Source organism: Boleophthalmus pectinirostris, unplaced genomic scaffold (genome assembly GCF_026225935.1).
Source record: "Boleophthalmus pectinirostris isolate CB_2022bp ecotype Guang Dong unplaced genomic scaffold, ASM2622593v1 HiC_scaffold_8, whole genome shotgun sequence".
NCBI classification, from domain to species: domain Eukaryota; kingdom Metazoa; phylum Chordata; class Actinopteri; order Gobiiformes; family Gobiidae; genus Boleophthalmus; species Boleophthalmus pectinirostris.
In genome coordinates, this window is record NW_026571515.1 from 14,054,928 (window position 1) to 14,077,755 (window position 22,828).

Here is a 22,828-nt window from a genome sequence, read left to right on the forward strand (position 1 = left end):
CTTTTACTTGAGTTAGAGCTGCTTGATTATGGAAAAAACATCACGATTATTTTGGTCAGTATTGTTATTCAAATTATTATTTTTTTAGTTACACGATGCATTTATTCAGCACTTCTCTCTTTCAAAAGAAAAAAAACAAAACACGTTGTTATTGATAATTTATGCAAAACTTTCATTGAAAGTAAATGTATTATTTATTTATTTATTTGTTTTATTTATTATTAATTCTTGCATTTTGACGGAGCAGCTCTGAATTTCATTATACTGTATAATGATAATAAAGGCTTTCTATTCTATTCTATTTTAAATACTATATAAAGCTGTACCTTAGAGCAATTTTGCAATGTAAAAAATATAAAATGAATAAAATATACTTTGAACATGAAATAAAGCATAGAAAAACATCAGTTATTCAAATAAGCTATATATCCAACTGTTCTACAATCTCTATATTTAAAAAATCTAATCGAAATATTTATTTATATTTTTAAAAATCCCAAAATAAACTGTTTAAGCCAGGCATGTCCAAACTATGGCCCAGGGACCAAATGCGGCCCTCATACCAATTTTTCTTAGCTCTCAGACGTCTAGGTAAATTGGCCCAAATTACCGTGCATCAATTAAAAATGAAATTTGACTGCAAGTTTTTTCGAAAATCTACCTTGATAAAGCTCATAGTTAATATTTAGTTTGTGGTTTTAGGGATCTGAGCATGAATAAAGACTGATGGCTCATTCTAACGTGTTTAAACATGCACATATTTCAATTATTCCTGTACTGAGCCCCAGTCTACAGCCCTTGATCAGCCCTCTGCTTCATCTGTGTTTAGATATGTGGCCCTTGATGAAAAAAGTTTGGACATCCCTGATTTAAGCTTTAAATCGTTTCAACTCGATTATATGAGTTTGGAGATCGTTTGACACACAAATCAAAATCGCGATCAAAATTCGATTAATTGCACAGACTTAACTTGAATAACTTCTTGCCCTTGTATCTGTACTTTTAAGTAACAAATTGACTTCATCCGCCACTGGTTTTGGCAGATACTTAAATCCATAGTATCGGAATCTGTATCGAATTGAAAAAGCTGGATTTATCCATCTCTAGCCACCCGCAAATGCTGAATACTGAAATACTGACCCCCAAAAATGATGAACCTAACATACTTGAACATTCACACAGACACTGGCTCCGTCTTTTCTGCATCACTCAAGGAAAAACTAAAACTAAAACACAACACTACCCACATCAGTCCAGCTTTCCCACAATCAGGGAATAATTTAGCTCCATAAAAAGCTTCTGTATAAAAGAGGTAGTAGTTATCGTGACAGACCTGCTCACCCATATGGAAAAGGTAGAGAAAATCATGCACCATTTTAACATGTTTTATCTGAATCCTAAAAGATTTGTATATGACAGTGAAAACACTTACAAGATCTTTGGTAAATATGTGCAGCATGAAACATATAAAACTTTGTAACCTGCAAGGGCTGAATATGACACTGATCCCACATACAGTATCCTCACAAGTGTTGGACAAAGGTCATTTTTACCACAGAATCACAGAAAAACAAGTGAAATGATGATTGTTTCCTTAAACTTGATTGCTGTGTTGTGTGTGTATGAGAGTGAGAAAGAAAATTATCACAGTGTCTGTTTGTGTGTGTGTGTGTGTGTGTGTGTGTGTGTATGTGTGTGCGTGTGTGTGTCTGTGTGTGTGTGTTTGTGTGTGTGTTTGTGTGTGGGGGTGCGGCGTGTGTGTGTTGGGCAGCATGGGGGTAAACACAGTAATGCAAATATTGCATTACAACCTTAAAAAAACATATTCCACTGAAATCACTAGAGCCCGACCGATATGGATTTTGTTGTGGCCGATATGAAACCGATATAATGGGAGTTGGAGCTGCCGATAACCGATATAATCGCCGATATATTTAGTGATGTAAAAATTCACATTCTTGAATTGTTTAAAAAACTTAGGTTTGGCTCTAGTGGATTCTAAATTGGGTTTATTTAGGCAACATTTATTGTTATTCTGACTCTTTACGTCATATTTACAGACAGTAGATTGGCCTAATGGCATTTTTGCATCACATTCTAGCTACTACTGATGGATATTCCAGTTTTTTTTTTTGGAGAACCGGCTCTTTTGGCTTGGCTCGCTAAAGCAGCTGGCTCTTTCGGCTCCCAAGTGACTCTTGAGATTGTTTTGCTGCAAGCAGGACTAAACCAAAACTGAACCAGGACTGAAAAAGTAGTAAACCAGGACTAAAACAGATTTAAAGCATGTGTAAAACAGGACTAAACCAGAACTGAACCAGGACTGAGTGTCGGGACTCGGTCTCTCACTCACTCGAGCCCAAGATTAGTCCTGGTTTATTAATTTTATGCTGAACTGCAGCCAAATATGCACTTTTTTTTTTATCCTATGCACACGCAGATTTCTGAAAGTTTCGTTTTCAGCTGCTGCTGCTGTCAACTACGGGTCTACGTGCGGATTGAAGAGAAAAAGTGAGAAAAAGAGAAAACACGGCTCCCAATAAGAAACATGCTCCCGTTGTTCGTTTCAAATACCCGGATCTAAGAGCCGCTTCTATCGCGACCGACCCATAACTCCTAAATAGTAAATAAACTACCACTATTAGCCTTTAGCCGTAAAAACGTGCGCGCCGCAGTAATTAATTATATGCATAAATGTGGATCATTCACACGTCTATTCACAGCTCATTTACATATCAATACTGGTCCAGTAACAAATATACGGCCAATATAGTCACTTTACAATAGACCAATAGAAAACAGCCTGTTTATGTGCGGGAGCTACAGCAGCTAATCGCTAATAACAAATAGCGAAACTAGCTTCAAAGTCGGTGTATTTCCAACACTCACCGCTCACACAGGCTCCTCCTCACATCACAAGTCTGCACTAATAAATGTCCTTTTAATCCAGACTCAAACCGACTGTAAAAAGAAATAATCTCAGTGTTGCGCACCACTGCGGGTGGAAACAATAGTGACGTGACTCTGGGGGTGTGTTCAGGGACAGTACGGACACAGACACAGACAAATTACACCGCAGATAAATACTGATGTGGAGCCACATATTAGGACATTTATCTGACTTTAAATTGGATTAAATGAACATAATGTAGAGAGTTTAAGCATTATAACGAGGTATAACATGCCCAGGTGAAATATCGGCCCATATCAGCAAGCATATCGGCCGATAGCCGACATGTCTCCAGGTGCCCATATCGGCCAATAATATCGGCCAGCCGATATATCGGTCGGGCTCTAGATATCACAGTGAACATACATGTGCTGTAAAAATATTTTTACTCTGCAAAATCCTAATTATTACAAAGGTCTATATTGACTTGTAATATTGCAAAAAGCAGCTATACACTTATGTTTTTTTCACATGCCTCAACTAACAAGAGGTCATATCAGTTACAAATACCAAGGTACTTGTACCTTGGTACTTGTCCTCAAAATTGTCCTCGATATCTGCTATTGTTCCCATTTTAATCAGCAGTTAGTTTGCTCAATTGGTAAGTCACTGGACTTCAACATGGTAGACCAGGATTTGAATCCCCCTTCAGACTCTGATTGTTTATTCTGCAACATATAATTAAAGAATACAAACATTACATGGAACATACAAAGAAAATGTAGTTTATCATGCACATTACCTGTAAATGTCATGCAAAATGTTCACTTTATCTTTACTAGTTTTTCATAATATAGTTGTATGAGAAAAATGTAAAAGCGGCCACTTTCAGGAGTAAACCATACATGGCACATATTAACCTTATATAAAGATTTACTACAAAGACAGTGGTAAATTCTTTTTTTTTTTTTTCCAGTTTTTTTCCATATGGGCAGATATCAAACGTGATTGCTCTGCCTGTGTTTGTGCAGGGAAGAGGTGGAGCACAGCCAGCGCGTATCTCCGGCCGGTACTGGGGCGTCCTAACCTGAAGGCCGAGGTGCGCTGTTTCACCACCAAGATCTTGTTTGACGGGAGGCGCGCTGTGGGAGTGGAGTACACCCAGAGAGGACACAAGCAGAGGGTGAGCTCTGAGCAAACATGATAACAGACCAAGGACTTCACAAGAAAGACAAATAACACACGACTACTGAACCGAACTCTGCTTAAAGTGGGTTAGTTACCGTCATTTCCGGACTATTTTTCCAGTTATTTATTGCAATTCAAGTCGTGCCAGTCCAGTGAAGAGCTTGAAATGGTACAAAGGTAAGAACTGAACAGACAGAGGTTAAAAAAAGATAAAAGATAAGAAACGGACCCTCCGCCAAAACTCCCCTGCACAACATGCGGATCGGGACAACCCTACCTGGAATGTATATATTCTGAACCTGTCTCTAAGCCGCAGGTGTCCACGTCTTCAAGAAAGTTTTCAAGTTAGGACCGTCTGCTTTTATTGCCTCTGAAAGCTTTTTTGTCTTTTTTGCGTTGAGTCAGTGCATCACACTGCTCACCATTGACTCACTGATGCCGAGCTCACGTGCAGCAGCTCTGTTTCCTTCTTTCACAGCCACATCAATCGCCGTTAACTTAAAAGCTGCATCATCTGTATTTCTTCGTGTGTTTTCCATGAGGAGGGTGTGTGCATGAAGCGCAAAATAACTGTTCAAAACACAATCAAACGAGCATCTTCCTCGGCGCATCACCCCCGTCTCTTCCCGCACATGTCTCCTGCAGAAAGAGTCTCTGTCCTGTCTGTATTGTGTCAGTGTCTTGTAGGATTTCAGCAGATTTCAGACTTTCCTGAGGGCGGGAATAGGTGTATGGATCAGGTATGAGTGGATGTCCGGCTAATGAAGTTTGAGACATTCTTCTCGTCATTTACGGTAGGTAAGCTTTCGGCTTGTCCAAGAAAGGGTGGAAGTAAAACGGTGGAGACCAACTGGACGTCTTAAGCAGGAGAAGTTTATTTACCATCAATAATACAGGCCAGGGGGATGTGAAAAGTGAACATAGTGTGATTTCAAAAGTGAACATAGTGTGATCTTTGAGTGTACAGACCCCTTGACTCTGCTTCCAAAGAAAAAAGTTTATAAAGCAGGTGTGGTGAGACTATAAAGGCCAGTAGACACCAGTCAGCAATATGACACAATTTAGATAATGGTGTGCCAATGGTGTGCCAAGGTAAGAGCATGGTGTAACTATAGTTCTTGGGAGTCAATGTTAAACTCACTAATGTTTATTTAGCATCATAACTTATTTTATCGCACGGCAATAAACTGCTTTAGTGCTGACAGCAGCTCTAGCGTTGTAACTTAATGTGAACCGCACACAGACAAGTCAAGGCAAGTTTATTTGTATAGCACAGTTTGTACACAAAGTAATTCAAAGTGCTTTACAGAATAAGAAAAACATTAAAATCACAATAAAAACAAATCAAAACATAAATATTCATCATAAAATTATAGATTAACATTAAAAAAGAGAGAGACATAATTTAGAGAGACCGTGGCGCTTCCTGCATTCTGCCAAAGCAATAATCCGTGCATATTAGGAGTGTGCAAAAATATCTAAATATCAATATCGTATTGCTTAATGTGATGATACAGTTTTGATATTGTGGGCTGCTGTACCGATATATCAGCAAGAGGACTTTTTGGTATATTTTACTGTATTTGTTACAGCACTACAGTTTTTTTGCTTGTTTAAAGGATGGAAAGTTGTTTATGCGACACATTTTCGCTGTTCTGATGATTAAAATGTTTGTGTTTCATATGAACTTTGCACAAGAAGTGGTTTAAAGACTTTTCGTATCGCAGCTACAATTTAGCCTTTATTTTTTATGGAACCGTATCGAATCGATTTGAAATATATCTTATCAAATCGAAAGTGCACATCTTTCACATCTCCACAAGTGCAGATGTGTATCGTATCGTGGTCTATTTATTGAGGTATGTATCGTATCGGCAATCCTCTGATCTCACCTCATTTTCACCAGCAGTGGTCCACGCCCACTGTCTGGCACACTTTGTTCTCCAGTTTTATTTCAGTGACATGTATTTTGTCACGTAGTCGTTTTGTCTTAAATGGAAACATCTGCAGTGTTTGTTAGTGTGAGCTGCAGTGGCCACAGTAGGTGCCCACAGCATGTTGTTGTTGTTTATGTTTAAGGTGATGTACCTTAAAGGGGGTCCTAATACGTCATTGAGATCCACAGTTTTCCAACTCGAACTTCAGGCATTTTAGATTAATATTCTGACTTAAAATAAAACTTAATGATCCACAGATGTCCTGGATTCTAACTACAACAGTAACTACAGCAGACGCGCTTCTCTGTCTTTTCTTTGGCTTTGTTTGGACTCTACTGTGACATTCCTGTTTGCGGAGGGTTCCGGATTTGTTTGGATGACTTATTGATTTACTTCATGGCTGAGCCTTTCATGACGAATATTTTCTGGGAATTGGAAATCACTGAGTAGGTTCTGAGCTTATATTTAAACTGTTAGTCACTGAGACTAAACTCTAACAGTGTTGATGTACACGCATCTTTTGCCATGTAAACCAGAGGAGAAAACGTGGAATCAAGCCCTTCATATTGACTATGAGGAGAACATTACAGAGCCATTATCTGACTGCACATCTTTTTGGAAATATCCAGTTAATAATGTAGAATTAGCTAAGTCACTGGCTTCAGGAGAAAACCAAAACCAGATGGTGAAATAAAACTTGGTTAAAGCTGCACTATGTAACTTTTCTGGTGTTTGTTTCCATGCAGACAAGCACATAGTCTGGAAGATTTTTCAGTATGGCTTTAAAGTGTATATGTAGCATTTGGCCTAGTCATGTCCCTTAATTCAAGCTCCCGAGTGAATCAAAACAAACCGATGTGCAGTACGTCATCTTATTTTAGCAGAAATACAGACTTTTGTTTGGATGGCCCCACAGGCTGTGCCCGGCCCCTGCCACCAGGCGCTCACCGTCAAGCACCCACCCCATGTGTCAGATTGTCAAAGATCCCAAGAGCAGACACAGGTCAACAGGGAATCGATAAGTATTTATTACAGAAAAACTTCCAGAAATTTCATGGACCAGAGCAGGACGAAGCAGGACAGGGCAGGTTGGAGTAAGCGACTGGACTAGGAGACTGGAGCAGGTCAGAGCAGGAGACTGGAGCACGGAGATCTGAGGCACATGGGCAACAGGTAAGTGATTCAAGTTAGAGGTAGGTATATCAAATGTAGCTGGAACGTAGCACTAACTGAAGGAGTATTACGATCTGGCAGCACTGATCTGGCTTGAGTTACTTTTCAGCTGAGGATGGCCCCAGTTCATCTGTCTTCACTCCTGAAACACAAAAGGGAAACGGAAGGAGGTGACCATTCAGGGGGTGGCAGATGAGGTCAGAGGTGCTTGAGGGACTGTGACACCAGGCCCGGCACCAGGGTGGGGCCCGGTGACGCCAATCCAGGCGATGTAACTGGCCTTGATGTAATAGTAATACTTATCCCAGGAGCTTCTAAACCACTCTTTGTCTGACCTGTTATTGTGATCCGTATTGTGATCGGTTTAAGCAGAGTTTTTTTGTATTGATTTCTGCTCAGATGAGTCTAGTTTCGATAGTTTTGGCATTGATAAGTATCTGATTTTTGATACTTTGACAACCCGGATTGTGATGATTCCTCCTTTGCTTGTTGTGCAGGTGTTTGCGGAGAAGGAGGTGATTCTGAGCGGAGGGGCCATAAACTCTCCTCAGCTCTTGATGCTGTCTGGAGTTGGAAACGCAGACGACCTGACCCAACACGGCATCTCTGTGGTCCAACATTTACCTGGTACGTCTTTGTGGGAGTCCATAGATGGTGCCACATAATGGATATTCATCTTTAAAGGTGCATTGTATAACTTTTCCGGTGGAGGATTCATCAGAAGTTTTTCTTCATGGAAATATTATTGTTTCGTTTTGAATGTTTCACAGTATGGCATTACACCTTTCTATCTTCAGGGAGATCAAACCAGACCAAGTTGCAGGTCAGATCTGTGGAGAGGCGACCCCGGTCACAGTCAGAATGCCTGTTTCTTCAGATATTTTTGAACAATAAAACCACCTGTAATTGAATAAATGTAAAGCAGATCTGTTTAATGTCATACTGTGGAACATTCCAGCCAGAACAATGACATATCCATAGAAACCCCCAACTAGAGAGTTACATAATGCACCTAAAACGTTACACAAAATCAACTCTTTCTACCCACATTAGAATGTTGTTAAAACACCATCAAAAACAGACCTGGAGTTGTGTTTTGTTTCATTCACACATGTCTGAGTGATTCTTTATTTTCAGTTTGTCTACAGCTCCAAAGCTCAAAATGCTCTGTTCCACCTTGTGATGTCATGAAGTGGTAGTTTTCAAGTTAACAGCTCCTTTTACCTAGCCAGTCTGGCGCCACCTAGTGCCTCCGCTCAATTTCATTTCTCTCTAGCAACTACTGTATTTTCTGGGCTATAGGGCATCAAAAAACGACTGTGTGCCCCTCAATCCAGAGCGCCCTATACACGAATCCACTCAGGTGTCCCAGCAGAACACACAAACACACACGAAGCAGACAGCGACCGCACAGAGAAAACACCCACAGATACACTTATCACTCCACACAGACGAGGAACGGAAACCGAAAAAGTGAGCGCAGTGTGCCACTTCTAGACACAACTGAACAACTGAGTCACTGCAAACACGCCACGCCACTCCCTACACGCCACAACTGAACAAAGCCCAGAGTCACTGTGAAAGCGCCAAACAAAGTTCCACCGACCCATCCAAGTGCTGTGTTTCATTTAAAGTCCGGTGCGGTTTATTTGTGAAAAAAGTTCAAAAATAGACCATTTAATGACAGTGCGTCTTATAATCCAGAGCGCCTAATAGTGCGGAAAATACAGTAGGTCAGGAATCAAAATACACTAGACGGTTCGCAAAAACCCTGGAAGTGCGAGTTTGGGCACCAGCCAATCAGTGAAGAGTCATACATTCAGTGTTGGCAACGATTCCCGAGATCGATGATTTAAAGCTGGAATAAAGAAAGAGAATGTTTGGTAAATTTCATCAAGGTTAAAGACGTTCTTGCCCTTCTTCCTACGGGATATGGGAAAAGCTTAATATACCAGTTAGACCCCTTAGCGGTGCATTACATACGTCACGACCAAATAGCAGCGACTGGTTAAATGACAAAAAATACCCGCCTACAGTCGAGCGAACGAATTCCAACGCTGCGAGGTAGGACGGTTTCTACGAAGTGGAACTGGCTGCTGAATCAGGCTACCTTTTACCTAGAAAGACTGGCAATTCCAGATCTGTAAACAACAAAACGAGTGTATTGAAGGTGTATGGAGTTTTTTCAGTTTAAGAGAAGAGCTCAGCCTAAATTTGCAGAGTTTGTGCGTTAAACAAATATTTGTGAATCAAACAAAACACAACTCCAGAGATGTTTTTGCTGAGGAAAGAACATTATAACATCAGAAAATAGTGAAATGTGGGCCCTTTTAAATGAAGAAAGCTAAACCGGCTTTATTTGGAATATCAAATAAAATAAAATAAATAAATAAATAATCTCTACCAGTGCAGAGATTGAACCTAGATATAAATTTTCCATGTTTACATTATTTGTGTATATGCCAGGTTAGTCTCATTTCACTAAAACATAATTCATAGTTAACATAGTAAGATTTAAGATTTTTAAAAACAAGTTTGCTTCGGTTTTTTTTTCTTTTCTTTTCTGTTTTTGTAACATTTTGTGACTTTTTTACAGGTATCAACTGTTATCAAGCAACCATAATATTTACTAAGGCCAAATGAAATTTCACAATAATTTAGCCTAAAAACTGATTATAGCATGTTTATTTTGTTAAGTCAAGGTTTAATCAGTCAGAAAAATGCTTCCTTGTGCGTAAATAGTCTCGGGCTATGTCATCACCATGGAAAATTCCACCAAAATGCAGAGAAATTCCGTTTCATAACTACGCCTGCTGAGTTTTTCCTACAAACAGCCTCTTAACTGATGCAAAACTGTTATAATTATTGACCCTAGGTATTTCACTGGACCAAGGCAGAATTTGACAAACACAAAAACCTCTTTGGGAAAGGTTAATTCTGTCTTCAGTTTTAAAGGCCATTTATTATTAAGCTATTTTCTGATCTATTTTCTAATGTTTCTAATGTTTCCTCAGCAAAAACACACCTGGAGTTGTGTTTTGATTCATTCACACGTTTAACACACAAACTCTGCAGATTTTTAGACAGTTCTTCTCTCAAACTCAAAATACTCTACCTTGTGTCATGTTGAAATACAGGATGTGCTTAATTGTTTTTTTAAACTTCACACACTAGAATCGGACTAAGGCTTTACAGTTAATTGAATTTTGATTGCGATTTCAATTTGGGTCAAACGAAGTATATTATAATTTGGGTCAATTCAAAAGTATATATACAAAGTACTCTAAGGTACAAACTGCTCTAAGGTACATATTTATAGCCTATATTATTTTCAGTTTTAAAGTTTTGTGTAAATTATCAATAACAAACTTTTTTTTTGAGAGAGAAATGCTGAACAAATGCATCGTGCAACTAAAAATAATCGTTTGAATAATCATGTTTTCATCCATCCATTTTCTTCCTCTTATCTGGGGCCGGGTTGCGGGGACAGCAGTCTAAGCAGGGACTCCCAGACTTCCTTCACTCCAGACACTTCCTCCAGCTCCTTCAGAGTAACCCCGAGGTGTTCCCAGTCCAGCCAAGAGACATAGTCCCTCTAGCGTGTCCTGGGTCTTCCCCAGGGCCTCCTCCTGGTGGGACATGCCCAGAACATCTCCCGAGGGAGGCGTCCAGGAGGCATCTGGAACAGATGCCCGACCCACCTCAACTGGCTCCTCTCAATGTGGAGGAGCAGCGGCTCTAGTCCGAGCTCCTCCCATGTGATTGAGCTCCTCTCCCTATCTCTTAGGGAGCGCCCAATCACCCTGCGGAGGAAACTCATTTCGAGCACTTGTATCCGCGATCTTGCCCTTTCGGTCATTACCCAGAGCTCATGACCATAGGTGAGGGGAGGAATGAAGACTGACCGGTAAATTGAGAGCTTCGCCTTTCGGCTCAACTTCCTCTTCACCACAACGGTCCGATACAGCGACCGCATCACTGCCAACTCTGCAACGATCTGCCTGTCAATCTCACACTCCATCCTCACCTCACTCGTGAACAAGACCCCGAAATACTTGAACTCCTCCACTTGAGGCATGAGATGTTTTCAATATTGACCAAAATAATCATGATAATGATTTTTTCCATAATCTAGCAGTCCTAATTTGGACAATTTCAGATGTGGGATTGCCAATCTCCACTGAACTAAATGTAAAAAGTAGCTGTTAACTTGAAACCTCCTGCTTCATGACATCACAAGGTGGAACTGAGCATTTGGAGCTTTGGAGATGTAGACAGACTAATAATGAAGGATCACTCAAACGTGTGAATGAAACAAAACATAACTCTGGGATGTTTTTAATGAGGAAATAACATTATAACATGGTTTAAAACTCACAAAAGTCGATTTTGTGTAATGTAGACCTTTAAACAGTAAGGCTTCTCTTTTTCTTCAGCTTTATATGTCTCAGTTCCTTCCTGTGGTCTTCCTCTTGTAGGCTGCGTACATGATGTGAGATAAAACAGGAAACTTACACCCCTTACTGTCTGACACCTACTCTACCCAAGTGTACGCTACCTCACCCTGATCACAGACTATATATATAAGTAGACATAGCTTGCTCGCAAACCGCCAACTTGCTGATATTGATAGAAAAACCCACAGACTATAAATGGAAACGGACTGAGGAAGTATTATGTCACCCACAGCGTTCAGCTCGAGGCAAATGAACTCATGAGGTTAGCATTTATAGAAGTTTAATTTGGAGCCCAGTTCCATATTAGGAATGCAGAGTGATTCTCGGACAAGACAGTGAAATAAAAAAAACAGGGTCATGTACGAACAAACATTTTAAGACCAAAGTAGGAGTCTGACAGCGGCAGTTACAGAGAGAGGGGTGACATTTTTTCAATACAAAGTGAACTGGAGCTGGATGTCTGTGTTTTAGAATATATTGACATTTTCTGACATTTTCTGTGAGCCCGCCACCTGCTTTTCTCCATTGAGATGTTGCAGAAGTCACCAAACTTTTTTCTCTGGGGGCCACATTATTGTTATTGACTGTGATGGGGGTCGGGGTCAGGTCGGCTGTAGAAAAGAATTGTACAACCCTGACGACGCAGATAATATTCTTTGAAAATCGCCACACTTTCTTTACATATCAGACACACTGCACGCACAGTCCTTATACTGAACAAAAAAATATCGGTCGTCCACTGTTGTTTGAAAACTTGGAACTCTGTCAACTTTTCGTACTTTAACACGAGCCATTTTGCTGTCCTCAACTACACTACAAAACTCTGCTTGCATTGACTGTCACTGTTTGATCTCGAGCTTGTCAGGTGATGAAAATTCTGCAGCAAATGTAAACATGTCATAATTACAATATAATATAATTAAATATGGGTCCGGTCAAGCAGTAACGGAGGGAAACGGGCAGATTTTTTACATTCAAATAGCTCTTATTAAGAAACTAGAGGGACTATTGAAATAAGTAAAGTATCAGAATGTAGGAAAGAGTTAACACTCCAATAGGGTTAAGTTAAACCTGTGATATTCTTTCAAGTTGTTGACAAAAAAATTTAAAACTCATGTCCGTAACGGAGGGAATAAAATATGCAGCACTTTTTGGGCAATAAATACAAACAGTGATAACTAGTGGTTCTCGCTTACATATCCTTAACAAACTGGTTTGAATATTTGCTTCATATAGTTTTCTACCATATGGTACAAGATTAGGTTGAAAAACCTCTTACTTTTTGAGTAATGTGATTTTTTATTAAGAAAGGTCATGGTAACGGAGGGAAAATTGTGCAAACAAGTAGAAGGTGCATAATTTTGCATAATTTGTCGCTTTTTTCTTTCGAATACTTTAATATTACTTCACAATGAAAGGAAACTATTTCTATAAAATATGTCAGTCCTTCCAAGCAAATTTTTATCATTTTAAATATTTTTTTTTTGAAAAACCATGAAACTTCATCAACAGTTCAAAGATCGAATAACACAAGACATGATGAAAAACATAAATTTATTTACATGATTTGCAGGTCTTTGAAATTTGGGAAATAATTTTTGTTCCATGTTTCATACATGGTCTGTTTAAAACGTATGTAACTTTAGAACCAAAAATGGTACAGAAAAAAGGTAAACAGTTTCATAAACTATAGTACATATGCTATCTGTTGAATACATTTATATATCAGATGCATTAACTTGAATTTTTGGCCCTTGCTGTTTACTTCTGCTTGACCGGGCCCATATAAATACTTGAAAATCAACAAAATACAAGATGCAGACATGTCATTATATGCCAAAAGGTAATACAAAGAAATAGGCCATAACAACTTTTGTGGATCAACTCATAGGGCCAGTTCAAGTGGAGGGGGCAGAGCGGCCGAGGGGCTGGGGGGCCGGTCAAACAGGCGTAGAGAGTCAGAGTCAGCCCGCAAGCCTTAGTTTGATGATCCCTGTAGTACGGCATTAAACCTTTCTATCGTGATGACCAAACCAAGTCAAGTTACAGGTCAGATGTGTGGAGATGCAACCCATTCACAGACACTTTTTTTTTTTTTTTTTTTTTTTTAAGTATTTCTGAGCATTAAAACAGCCTGTAATTGGATAAATGTAAGTGTGGGGAAGCTGGCCAAAGTGGTCAAAAGATGGCGGCAGATGACACAAAAAAGGTGTCTTTATGCAGACAAAATTTATTTTAAAACAGACTTTTGGAGTTCACCAACAAAAGTACAACTAGACAAAAAACAAGTAACTCAAAGCAAAAACACCAAACACCTGCACAGAAGTCTCTCCCTAATTGGTGACACCTGCTCTTTTTTTATACTCCTCCCAGCAGCCTCCCCCCAGGTGAGTATCCAGGTAACTCCCAAAGCAAAGCAAGTCCCCTTTCAAAATAAAAATGTTTAACATAAACTAACATGAATTTAAAATGAGACAAAGGCCTCACTTTGTCAGAGTAAGGTAGAGCTGTTTAATGCTCTGCTTCGATTGTCGTGGAACATTCAAAGCATTCAAAACATATCCATAAGAAACACGAAGATGACGGCCGAAAAGTTACACCGAAAAGTTACACCCTGCACCTCTAAATAAAGCTTCATGTGTACTTTTTAGGCAGCTGTGCACTTTTCATTTTGTCAAAACAAAATATCAGCCTGTGTTGGAGATCGGTCTGTCTCTCATTTTCATGAGTGAGCCCCAGTGTTTTCTGAACAGCAGTGTGTTTTTGTGTTTGTTTGTGTGTTGTCCAGGAGTGGGCAGTAACCTTCAGGACCACTTGGAACTGTACGTGCAGCAGCAGTGCACTCAGCCCATCACTCTGTACAAGGCCCAGAAGCCCTTCCACATGGTCAAGATCGGGCTGGAGTGGCTCACCGTGTTCACAGGTAACAGCCACTTCACACTAACGATGTTTAACAACCAAATTCAGTTCTGCCTCTTTCTTAATTCATGCACAATTGGATTTCTTGTGTGTTTTATGTGATGTCATATGTGTCTGTACTGTGTTCGTGTGTGTTCTGATGTTATGTGTGTGTGTTCTCTGTGTTGTGTTCATGTCTGTGTTCTGGTGTTGTGTGTATCTGTGATCTTGTGGTGTGTTTATGTGTATGATCTTGTGTTATGTTCAGGGTACGGTGCCACAGCTCACCTGGAGAGTGGGGGCTTCATCCGCAGTCGCCCTGGGGTCACTCACCCGGACATCCAGTTCCACTTCCTGCCCTCTCAGGTCATCGACCACGGCCGGGTCGCCTCCAAGATCGAGGCCTACCAGGTGGGCAGCTCATCTGAACTTCTCATTCAGTGTTGCACAAATGCAGAAAAGCCTTTCACACTCAAGCACAATTATGTAGGGTTCTCTGGCCCACACTCCACCCGCACAACTGAACCTCTGTTAGTTTACATGTCGAGTTGTACAACAGTATTTAAAAACAAGCGCACTCAGAGATATCACCCTTGGTTCGGTGGAACATCGGTGGGGTCAGTTCATCACCACAGAAGCAGTTCATGAGGAGCCCAGCCCATATTACATGATTGTTATATCCACAATGTAATGTGTGTATGTGTACAGGCCCATGAACATTTGTGTGATATTGGTCACACATGAGAATGTCTGTGTTTACTAGTGTGTAACCAAAATGTAATTTTTCATGAGTTGTGTATATGTTAGTTGTGTGACTGTAGATCTGTGTGTTGTGTGTCATCAGAAAAAGAAGAAATGGAAATTATTTTTGTTACAATTAGAATTTACACTCAAAGAGAAAGGAACTGTTATAATAAGTGATTATCTAGAAAACTATTAATACTTAACTATACAAATGCACAGAATTATAAATAGATAATAATTTTTCAGAGATTGTGAGACCACTCCCATTGCTCGAGCTCGATCCTTCGCTGAGTTATGACCAAAAATGCATATTTGACCTTGTTTACCTTGACCTTCAAGTGACCTTGACCGGTTTCAACCTGTAACATCCAGTGTACCCCGGTTATGTGTGTGCCAACTTGTGTGATGATCGGGTGAATAGGCCACAGATGGTTGAGAAATTGATGAAATTGCCGATCCTTTATAATGGTGTGACAGTTCAATTGACCCGTGTGACCTCAAATGACCTTGGATCATCACCAAACTTTTTTTGTGACATCGGGCACAGGGGCTTGACCCACCTACCAAATTTGGTGACAATCGGTCAATAAATGGCGGAATTATCACTCGTAGACAGACACACACACACACAGGGTGAATACAAAACCTGGTCAACCCTTCCGGGACCAAGTAATAACAACTAAATAGTGAGGTAGAAGTGTCCTTTTGTGATGCGCGCTCCTCTGTGAGTATATTTATATAATAACAGCACAGAGGAGATGGCAAAAAAGGTAAGCATGGATTTGACGTGTGTTTTGGAGCAGAGTTTATTCACTTTTTTCCTCGTACGCGTAACATCAGCGCATACACCGGGCTCGTATAGTCGTCCAGCTGGGCCAAAGTCCGAAACGTGCCTAGGCACAGTTCCTTTGTGCTCACACCGGACAAATATACTGTGCTTTAGGGGCTATCTATACTTGGGCACTGTTCGTTTAAGCAAGTTTGAGCGCACCCTAAGACGCTCATTACCTCCATAATGATCAGACGCTCGTTGTCTCCCTGGGGTCTCGTCAAGTTTCCATAGTGATAAAGCTCCATGTGTGTAACCTATAGACTGTATATATAGACAGATGATAAATAGACCTTTTTTCACAACAGCCGGAAGTGCTGCGATGTCGGGTAAACGTCACATACGTCAATGCTTTTCTAAGGTAAAATATCTGTGGAAATGTCTCCCGTTTTTGTCACCAGCTTCATAAATCTGCCCCATCACCAAATCTTCAACCAACAAGATCAATAATGAACATATTTTGTTCATGAAGAATTTATCCACAACTATCAAGGTAAGAAAGACGAAAGCTTAAAGGCGAACAACAACGACGCATTAGTGAACTACTGAACAAAACTAACATTATGGTAATAAATAAAACATAAGTAACTTGTTCTCTCATTCTACTGACTGATTCTACAATTAAAATAAAACTAGATTTCATGATGTCGATTATTTGCATAGACAGAGATTTGTGTAGTTTAAATGCGAGACATGTAAGGCAAGGCAAGTAAAGTTTATTTGTACAGCACAGTTCGTACACAAAGTAATTTAAATTGCTTTACAGAATAAGAAATACATTACAATCACAATAAAAACAAATCAAAACATAAATAATCATCATTAAAATTAAAAAAGAGAGAGAGAGAGACAGTAATTACATAAATTAGAGAGAAGAGTGCGGAATTAAATCCTTTCAGTCATAGGCAGCTAAACAGAACCGTTTTGAGTCTGGATTTAAACAGCGTCAAAGAAGAGGCCTGTCTCACAATTTGAGGAAGACTGTTCCAGGTTTTAGCTGCGTGAACTTGAAACTCTGACTCCCCGTGTTTAGTCCTGACTCTGGGCACCAGCAGGAGACTGGTCGCATTCGAACTGCACAAATCTCTCTGTCTTTGCCAATATCTATCATGAAATCGATTTTTAATTTTAACTGTAGAATCAGTCTGAGTTTACAAATTACTCATTAACATATTACTTATTACTTATGTTTTATTCATGATCATAATGTTAGTTTTGCTCAGGAGTAGTTCACTAATGCATCGTTGTTGTTCGCCTTTATGTTTTCATATTTTTTTACCTTGATAGTTGTGGATTAATTCGTCATGTTTATCCTTTGTCGATCTTGTTGGTTAAAGATTTGGTGATGAGGCAGATTTGTGAAGCTGGTGGAAAATACGAAAGACATTTCCACAGATATTTTGCCACAGAAAAGCATTAACGTAAGTGACGTTTACCCTACATCACAGCACTTCTGGTCGTTGTGAAAAAGTTTATAACAAAAATAGGAAACGAGTATGGCTGTGAAGTGGTTCCTTCAAGCTCTGGTTATGTTTGACTTGTCTTGTATTGAAAAACTGTTGCTGTGAGCCTCGTCATTTTGGCCGACATTTGTATTAACCCGCTCTGCACGATCCTGCTGTATTTGTCCTGCTATTTTGTCCAGAAATTAATATATGAACGTTAATATCAGACCAATGAGGCGTTTGATTGACAGCCCCTTTCCCGCTCGTACCACTGGTTTAGCAGGGCCGTGTACCTTCAAGCAGCCTCGCTCCTGACTCTTTCATTTCGCACCCGGATTTCCTAATATGATGCCTGGTTGGCAGATTAGCCTTTATAACGAAGCCTTATTTCCAACTGAACACCCAGGGTGACGTCACACTCCCTTAATCCACTTCTGCTGTAGCGCCTGTAGTCTAACTAAAGCCATTGTGTTTACAAGTCCAACCGGAGAAGTTCCCTGGAAGTGACCTGAGTCATTGGACCGGGACACTTCCAGGTAACTACGTGATCTCCAGTTCCAGCTTAAATTGTCAGCTCCTCTTATCTCGATGGCCTATACATGATACACAATCTTTTATTATTGTGTGTAAACATGCAAAAGCCAAGATCAACAGTCATTCATACACATTTTTATTTGTTATGATTATTACAGATTACATTATTACCTATTTGCTCAGGATTAGTTTTACCTAGGGACGTCTTTAAATTTAAATTACCTCACTGCATCTTGAGTTTTTTGTGTAAATTCACACAGGATAAGACATGACCTGTTTTTATAGACTTTATTCTGGAAATGTTGGACTGATACACTCACCGCAACAAGACAAGACCCTTTTAATGTTGCTTTTATTCTGAGTTTGTTTTAGCAGAATACACCTGCACACCGTGTTTCTTGCGGCACTGATGTAATCCGCCTCAGATTTCTTATGAAACAGTCTCTCTCCGTTCACGTTGATGCAGCCAAGTCCAGTCAAACTTTACAAACTTTGCACCAAAAGCACCCGAACTTCTCCACAGAGGCTCCATGACAATGGGGCTGTACACTCAGGTCATGTCTTTACCGCACTTTGATTTATATTTTTTTACTTTTAAACTGTAGAAAAATACAATAACTGGATCGGAGAATAAATATAGTTGATTTAGTTTGTATTTGGACCTAAAATGAACGTTTTGAATCAATATTAGCTTCAATGCACAGATGAAAAACAGGGCAGTTTACAGACATGATTGTTCACGTGGGACTAGAATCACCTGACGACCTGACCTTTTGCAGAAATATTCAAGGAAATTCTTACCACCCATGAAACTAATCCTGTGCAAACAAGGCTTTATATTTGTTACCAACCTGTAAGTCATTGTTTGCTTTTCAAATGTGACTACAACACTTACTCATTGTTTTTAACCACTCCAGTGCACCGAGATCTCTGATACAGATCTCCTACAATAACTGTAAGAATATGAACTGCGTTTCTGTTTGATTGTGTGTATATGTGATTTTATCACTCATAGAAACCGATAAACAAATCAAACTTTATTTATAAAGCGCTTTTCATACAAAATGTAACACAAAGGGCTTTACAGTGATTAAAAACAATCCCACATTTCCATCCACCCACTCACTTAACTAACCCCCACACCCCCAACCCCACACAACCAAACAACCCAGACACACACACACTCACACACACACTAACATGCTAAAATACATAAGACCGCACATAGTAAAATATGAGGCTGAATACAGGCGAACCAGTTGAGAAAGCACCATCAGAGGAGCCGTCTACCCCAGGAGCAGAAAAGAGCCGTCCGCCACCACCAGGAACCGCCACAGGGCCCAGGGGAGAGATGAAGCCCGGGCACCTGAGGCCCGAGCGCCAACCCTCCAACCAGGAGGCTGTCCCAGCAGTCACAGCCGACCTCCGCTCCTGATGCAGAGGGCTCCTATAGATAACGATTCGTTTTTTCAGTTTTTCGATTTTGTGTTTAAATGAAGAATGGAAAAAACAGATAACGGCTTCCCGTTTACGTGACTTCCGTGACTGCGATGCCAGACTTTTGCACCGCGTACGAACTGAACCAGGACTGATCCAGGTCCGAGACCAGACCGGGACAGACTGGGACCATTTTTTTCCATTCTTCATTTAAACACAAAATTGAAAATTATCCATTTTTTTATTTTGGTTTTGGAGACAAATAACGAAGAAAACTGTTGTTTTTTCGTTTTCTTATTTTTGGTTTTATATTGAAAAACGAATGAACGAATGATACACGGATTAGAAAGGCACATTGGATTTGCTTTTTTGGTTCATTCCTCTGTTCCATTCCTCGTCGGTGTGGGGTGATGAGTGTGTCTGTGGGTGTGTTTCACTGCGCGGTCGCTGTCTGCTCCGTGTGTGTTTGCGTGTGCTGCGGGTGGTGCGGCTTTGTAGTTTACTGAAGTCGTGCTGGGACACCCGAGTGGATTCGTGTGGAGGGCGTTCTGGCTTGCGGGGCGTGCGGTCATTTTTTGATGGGGTTAGAGGCTTAAGAGCGCGTCTAGTAGCCCGGAAAATATGGTATAAGATTTCATTCAAAAGCTAAACTAAAAAGGTGGGTCTTGAGCCTACTGGAAAGATGCCTCTCCATGAGTGTGTGTCCTGACTTTGGGAATGACCAGGAGCCTGCTGCCGGAGGAGTACAGGGTCCGTGAGGGTTCGTAGGGTAAAAGCAGTTCTGAAAGATAAGAAGGCCCAAGACCATTAACACATTTAAAATGAGCTACTGTGAAGAGGGACTTAAAACATAAAGTGTACCAAGTTTCACAGTGTCAGTGACAAGAGCTCAAAAAGGCACTGTACTCCTGAAACAAGTTACTTCATCACTTTACTTTACGCAAAGTGTGAAACTGAGAAAAATTACTTCAAAGTTAGTTTTGTCCAGACAAAAGTATAATATGTAGAGCTCGTTATAATGAATATAATGCATGTGAAAAATATTGAGCTCAAAATTGACTGTTGACCCTTATTTGTCACTTCCTATACCAAAAATAACCAAAAATAAGGAGTCATGCAAAGGCCAAAGTCAGTAACTGATTATTACTCATTATTTGCTTGATTTCCTGTTTAGTGCTGATCAGGACACTTGCACAGTTAAACAGTTTGACAGACAAGTGACGTTGCAGTATAGTGTGTACACTAGTATGAATAAATACACAATATTCTTTCACATTAAAGATACTTTAAGTATAATTGAATATAAAGGTTTATTAATTTGATGTGTTAAGACCCTGAGCCAAGGTTGCAACAAAAAAAAAAGGAGGTGAGAGGTTGGATTTTAAAACAAGCAAAATCAGAGATATCAACCTGGTCCCCATGAGGCATCGGTGGGGTCAGTTCATCATTACGGAAGCAGTTTATGAGGAGCCCAGCCCTTAGAAAAAGAAGAAATGGAAATTATTTTCGTTACAATTACAATTTTAACGGCATACACTGAAAGGGAAATTAACTGTTATAATTAGTGATGATCTGGATGATCTTTTAATTCATTAAAAGCTGTTTAGTTGTTATGTAACTTTTTATGGATCTTGTAAATAACACAATAGGATCAGTTTTGTAATAACTTAATGATGCTTTGATCGATATCAAATCTGAAAAAGTTAGAGACCAGTACAAAGTTTTGCTGTAACAATAAAGCTGACAACAACTAGTTTGCTAACACACACTTCCTGATTATCAGACAATAAAACACTTCATAATCAGATGAAGACAGACTTATTTTGACCTCAAGAGCTGCTTTTACAACACATCTGTACTGGGGCAACATCATAGACTGTATAAAGAAGTGGAATAAGGGAGTGTGAGGTCACCCACAGCGTTCAGCTCCAGTCAAAGGAAGCTCATGGAGGCTGCGTTACAGGAGTAAATCTGGAATAAAATCGAGTTCCATATTAGGAATAGGACAAAATGATGAAATAAAAACACCAGGATCATGTAGAGTGGGTTAATATGAACATTTTAAGACCAAATGACGAGGCTCACAGTAGGAGTTACAGCAGTTAATGTAAAGTCAATTGGAGCCAGAGTTGATGGAACTGGAAGAGTTTTCGTCCGCACTTCCTCTTTGCAATGTCCAACAGTCTATGGATAAGACAGAGAGATTTTTGCTCAAATACATGAAATAATAAATAGTGTAAAGGGCATTTAAATTTACTTCTTACCTTTCATTAGATTCACAGCGTGTGCTTCTGTCACAGGTTCACGTCGGGCCCATGAGGAGCTCCAGTGTGGGCTGGCTCAAACTGAAGAGCCCCAACCCTATGGATCACCCCATCCTCCAGCCCAACTACCTCTCCACAGGTAAGACCACGAACTACCTCTCCACAGATAACATATGATGGTAAAATGTTCCTTGTGTGAAGCCGGCTCCAAATATCCCAAAAATCTGATCTCTCAGTCACTGATCTTTAATGGACTCTTAAGTCAGTTTAAAAACCTTTCATTCTCTGATTTAAGACTGAATTTGCCAAAGTGCTGCCTGTAGCCTGCCTCTATTTCAGGGAGAGCTCCTTTGTGTTTTTAAATTTCTCACATTTTCACTGGTCTCATTACAACAAACCGTCCACCTGTTAGTATCATGTGGTTATTGCTGTGCTTGTTGCTTTTTCCATTTACAATGGACATAAAAAGTCTACACACCCCTGTTCAAATGCCAGGTTTTTGTCATGTAAAATAATGACAGCAAAACAAATGATTGACAACTTTTTCCACCTTTAATGTGACCTATAACCTGTACAATGCAATTGAAAAACAAACTGAAAACTTTAAAGGGGAAAAATATAAAATAAAAAACTTAAAATAACCTGGTGGCATAAATATGCACACCTTTAAACTAATACTTTGTTGCAGCACCTTTGGCTTTTATTACAGCACTCGGTCTTTTTGGGTAGGAGCCTATCAGGGTGGCACATCTTGATGTGGCAATATTTGCCCACTCTTCTTTGCAAAACCGCTCCAAATCGGACAGATTGCGAGGGCATCTCCTGTGCACAGCCCTCTTCGGATCACCCCACAGGTGTTTGATGGGATTCAGGTCTGGACTCGGGCTGGGCCATTCCAAAACCTCAATCTTATTCCGGTGAAGCAATTCTTTTGTTGATTTAGATGAGTGCTTTGGGTAATTGTCATACTGAAAGATGAAGTTCCTCTTCATCTTTCAGCTTTCTAACAGAAGGCCGAAGGTTTTGTGCCAA

General features: G+C 40.0%; 1 protein-coding gene across 3 annotated transcripts in view; it reads left to right on the forward strand.

Annotated features, from left to right (window-relative positions):
• The window catches only part of chdh (choline dehydrogenase), a 52,607-nt gene that overhangs the window by 22,393 nt on the left and 7,386 nt on the right, over nucleotides 1–22,828 (forward strand). For all 3 annotated transcript variants that reach the window (XM_020940814.2, XM_055166042.1, XM_055166043.1), the window contains exons 5-9: nucleotides 3,922–4,073; nucleotides 7,686–7,815; nucleotides 14,434–14,568; nucleotides 14,812–14,954; nucleotides 21,833–21,935. In XM_020940814.2, the coding sequence (XP_020796473.1) occupies nucleotides 3,922–4,073; nucleotides 7,686–7,815; nucleotides 14,434–14,568; nucleotides 14,812–14,954; nucleotides 21,833–21,935 (663 nt within the window). The remainder of the gene's footprint in view (nucleotides 1–3,921; nucleotides 4,074–7,685; nucleotides 7,816–14,433; nucleotides 14,569–14,811; nucleotides 14,955–21,832; nucleotides 21,936–22,828) is intronic.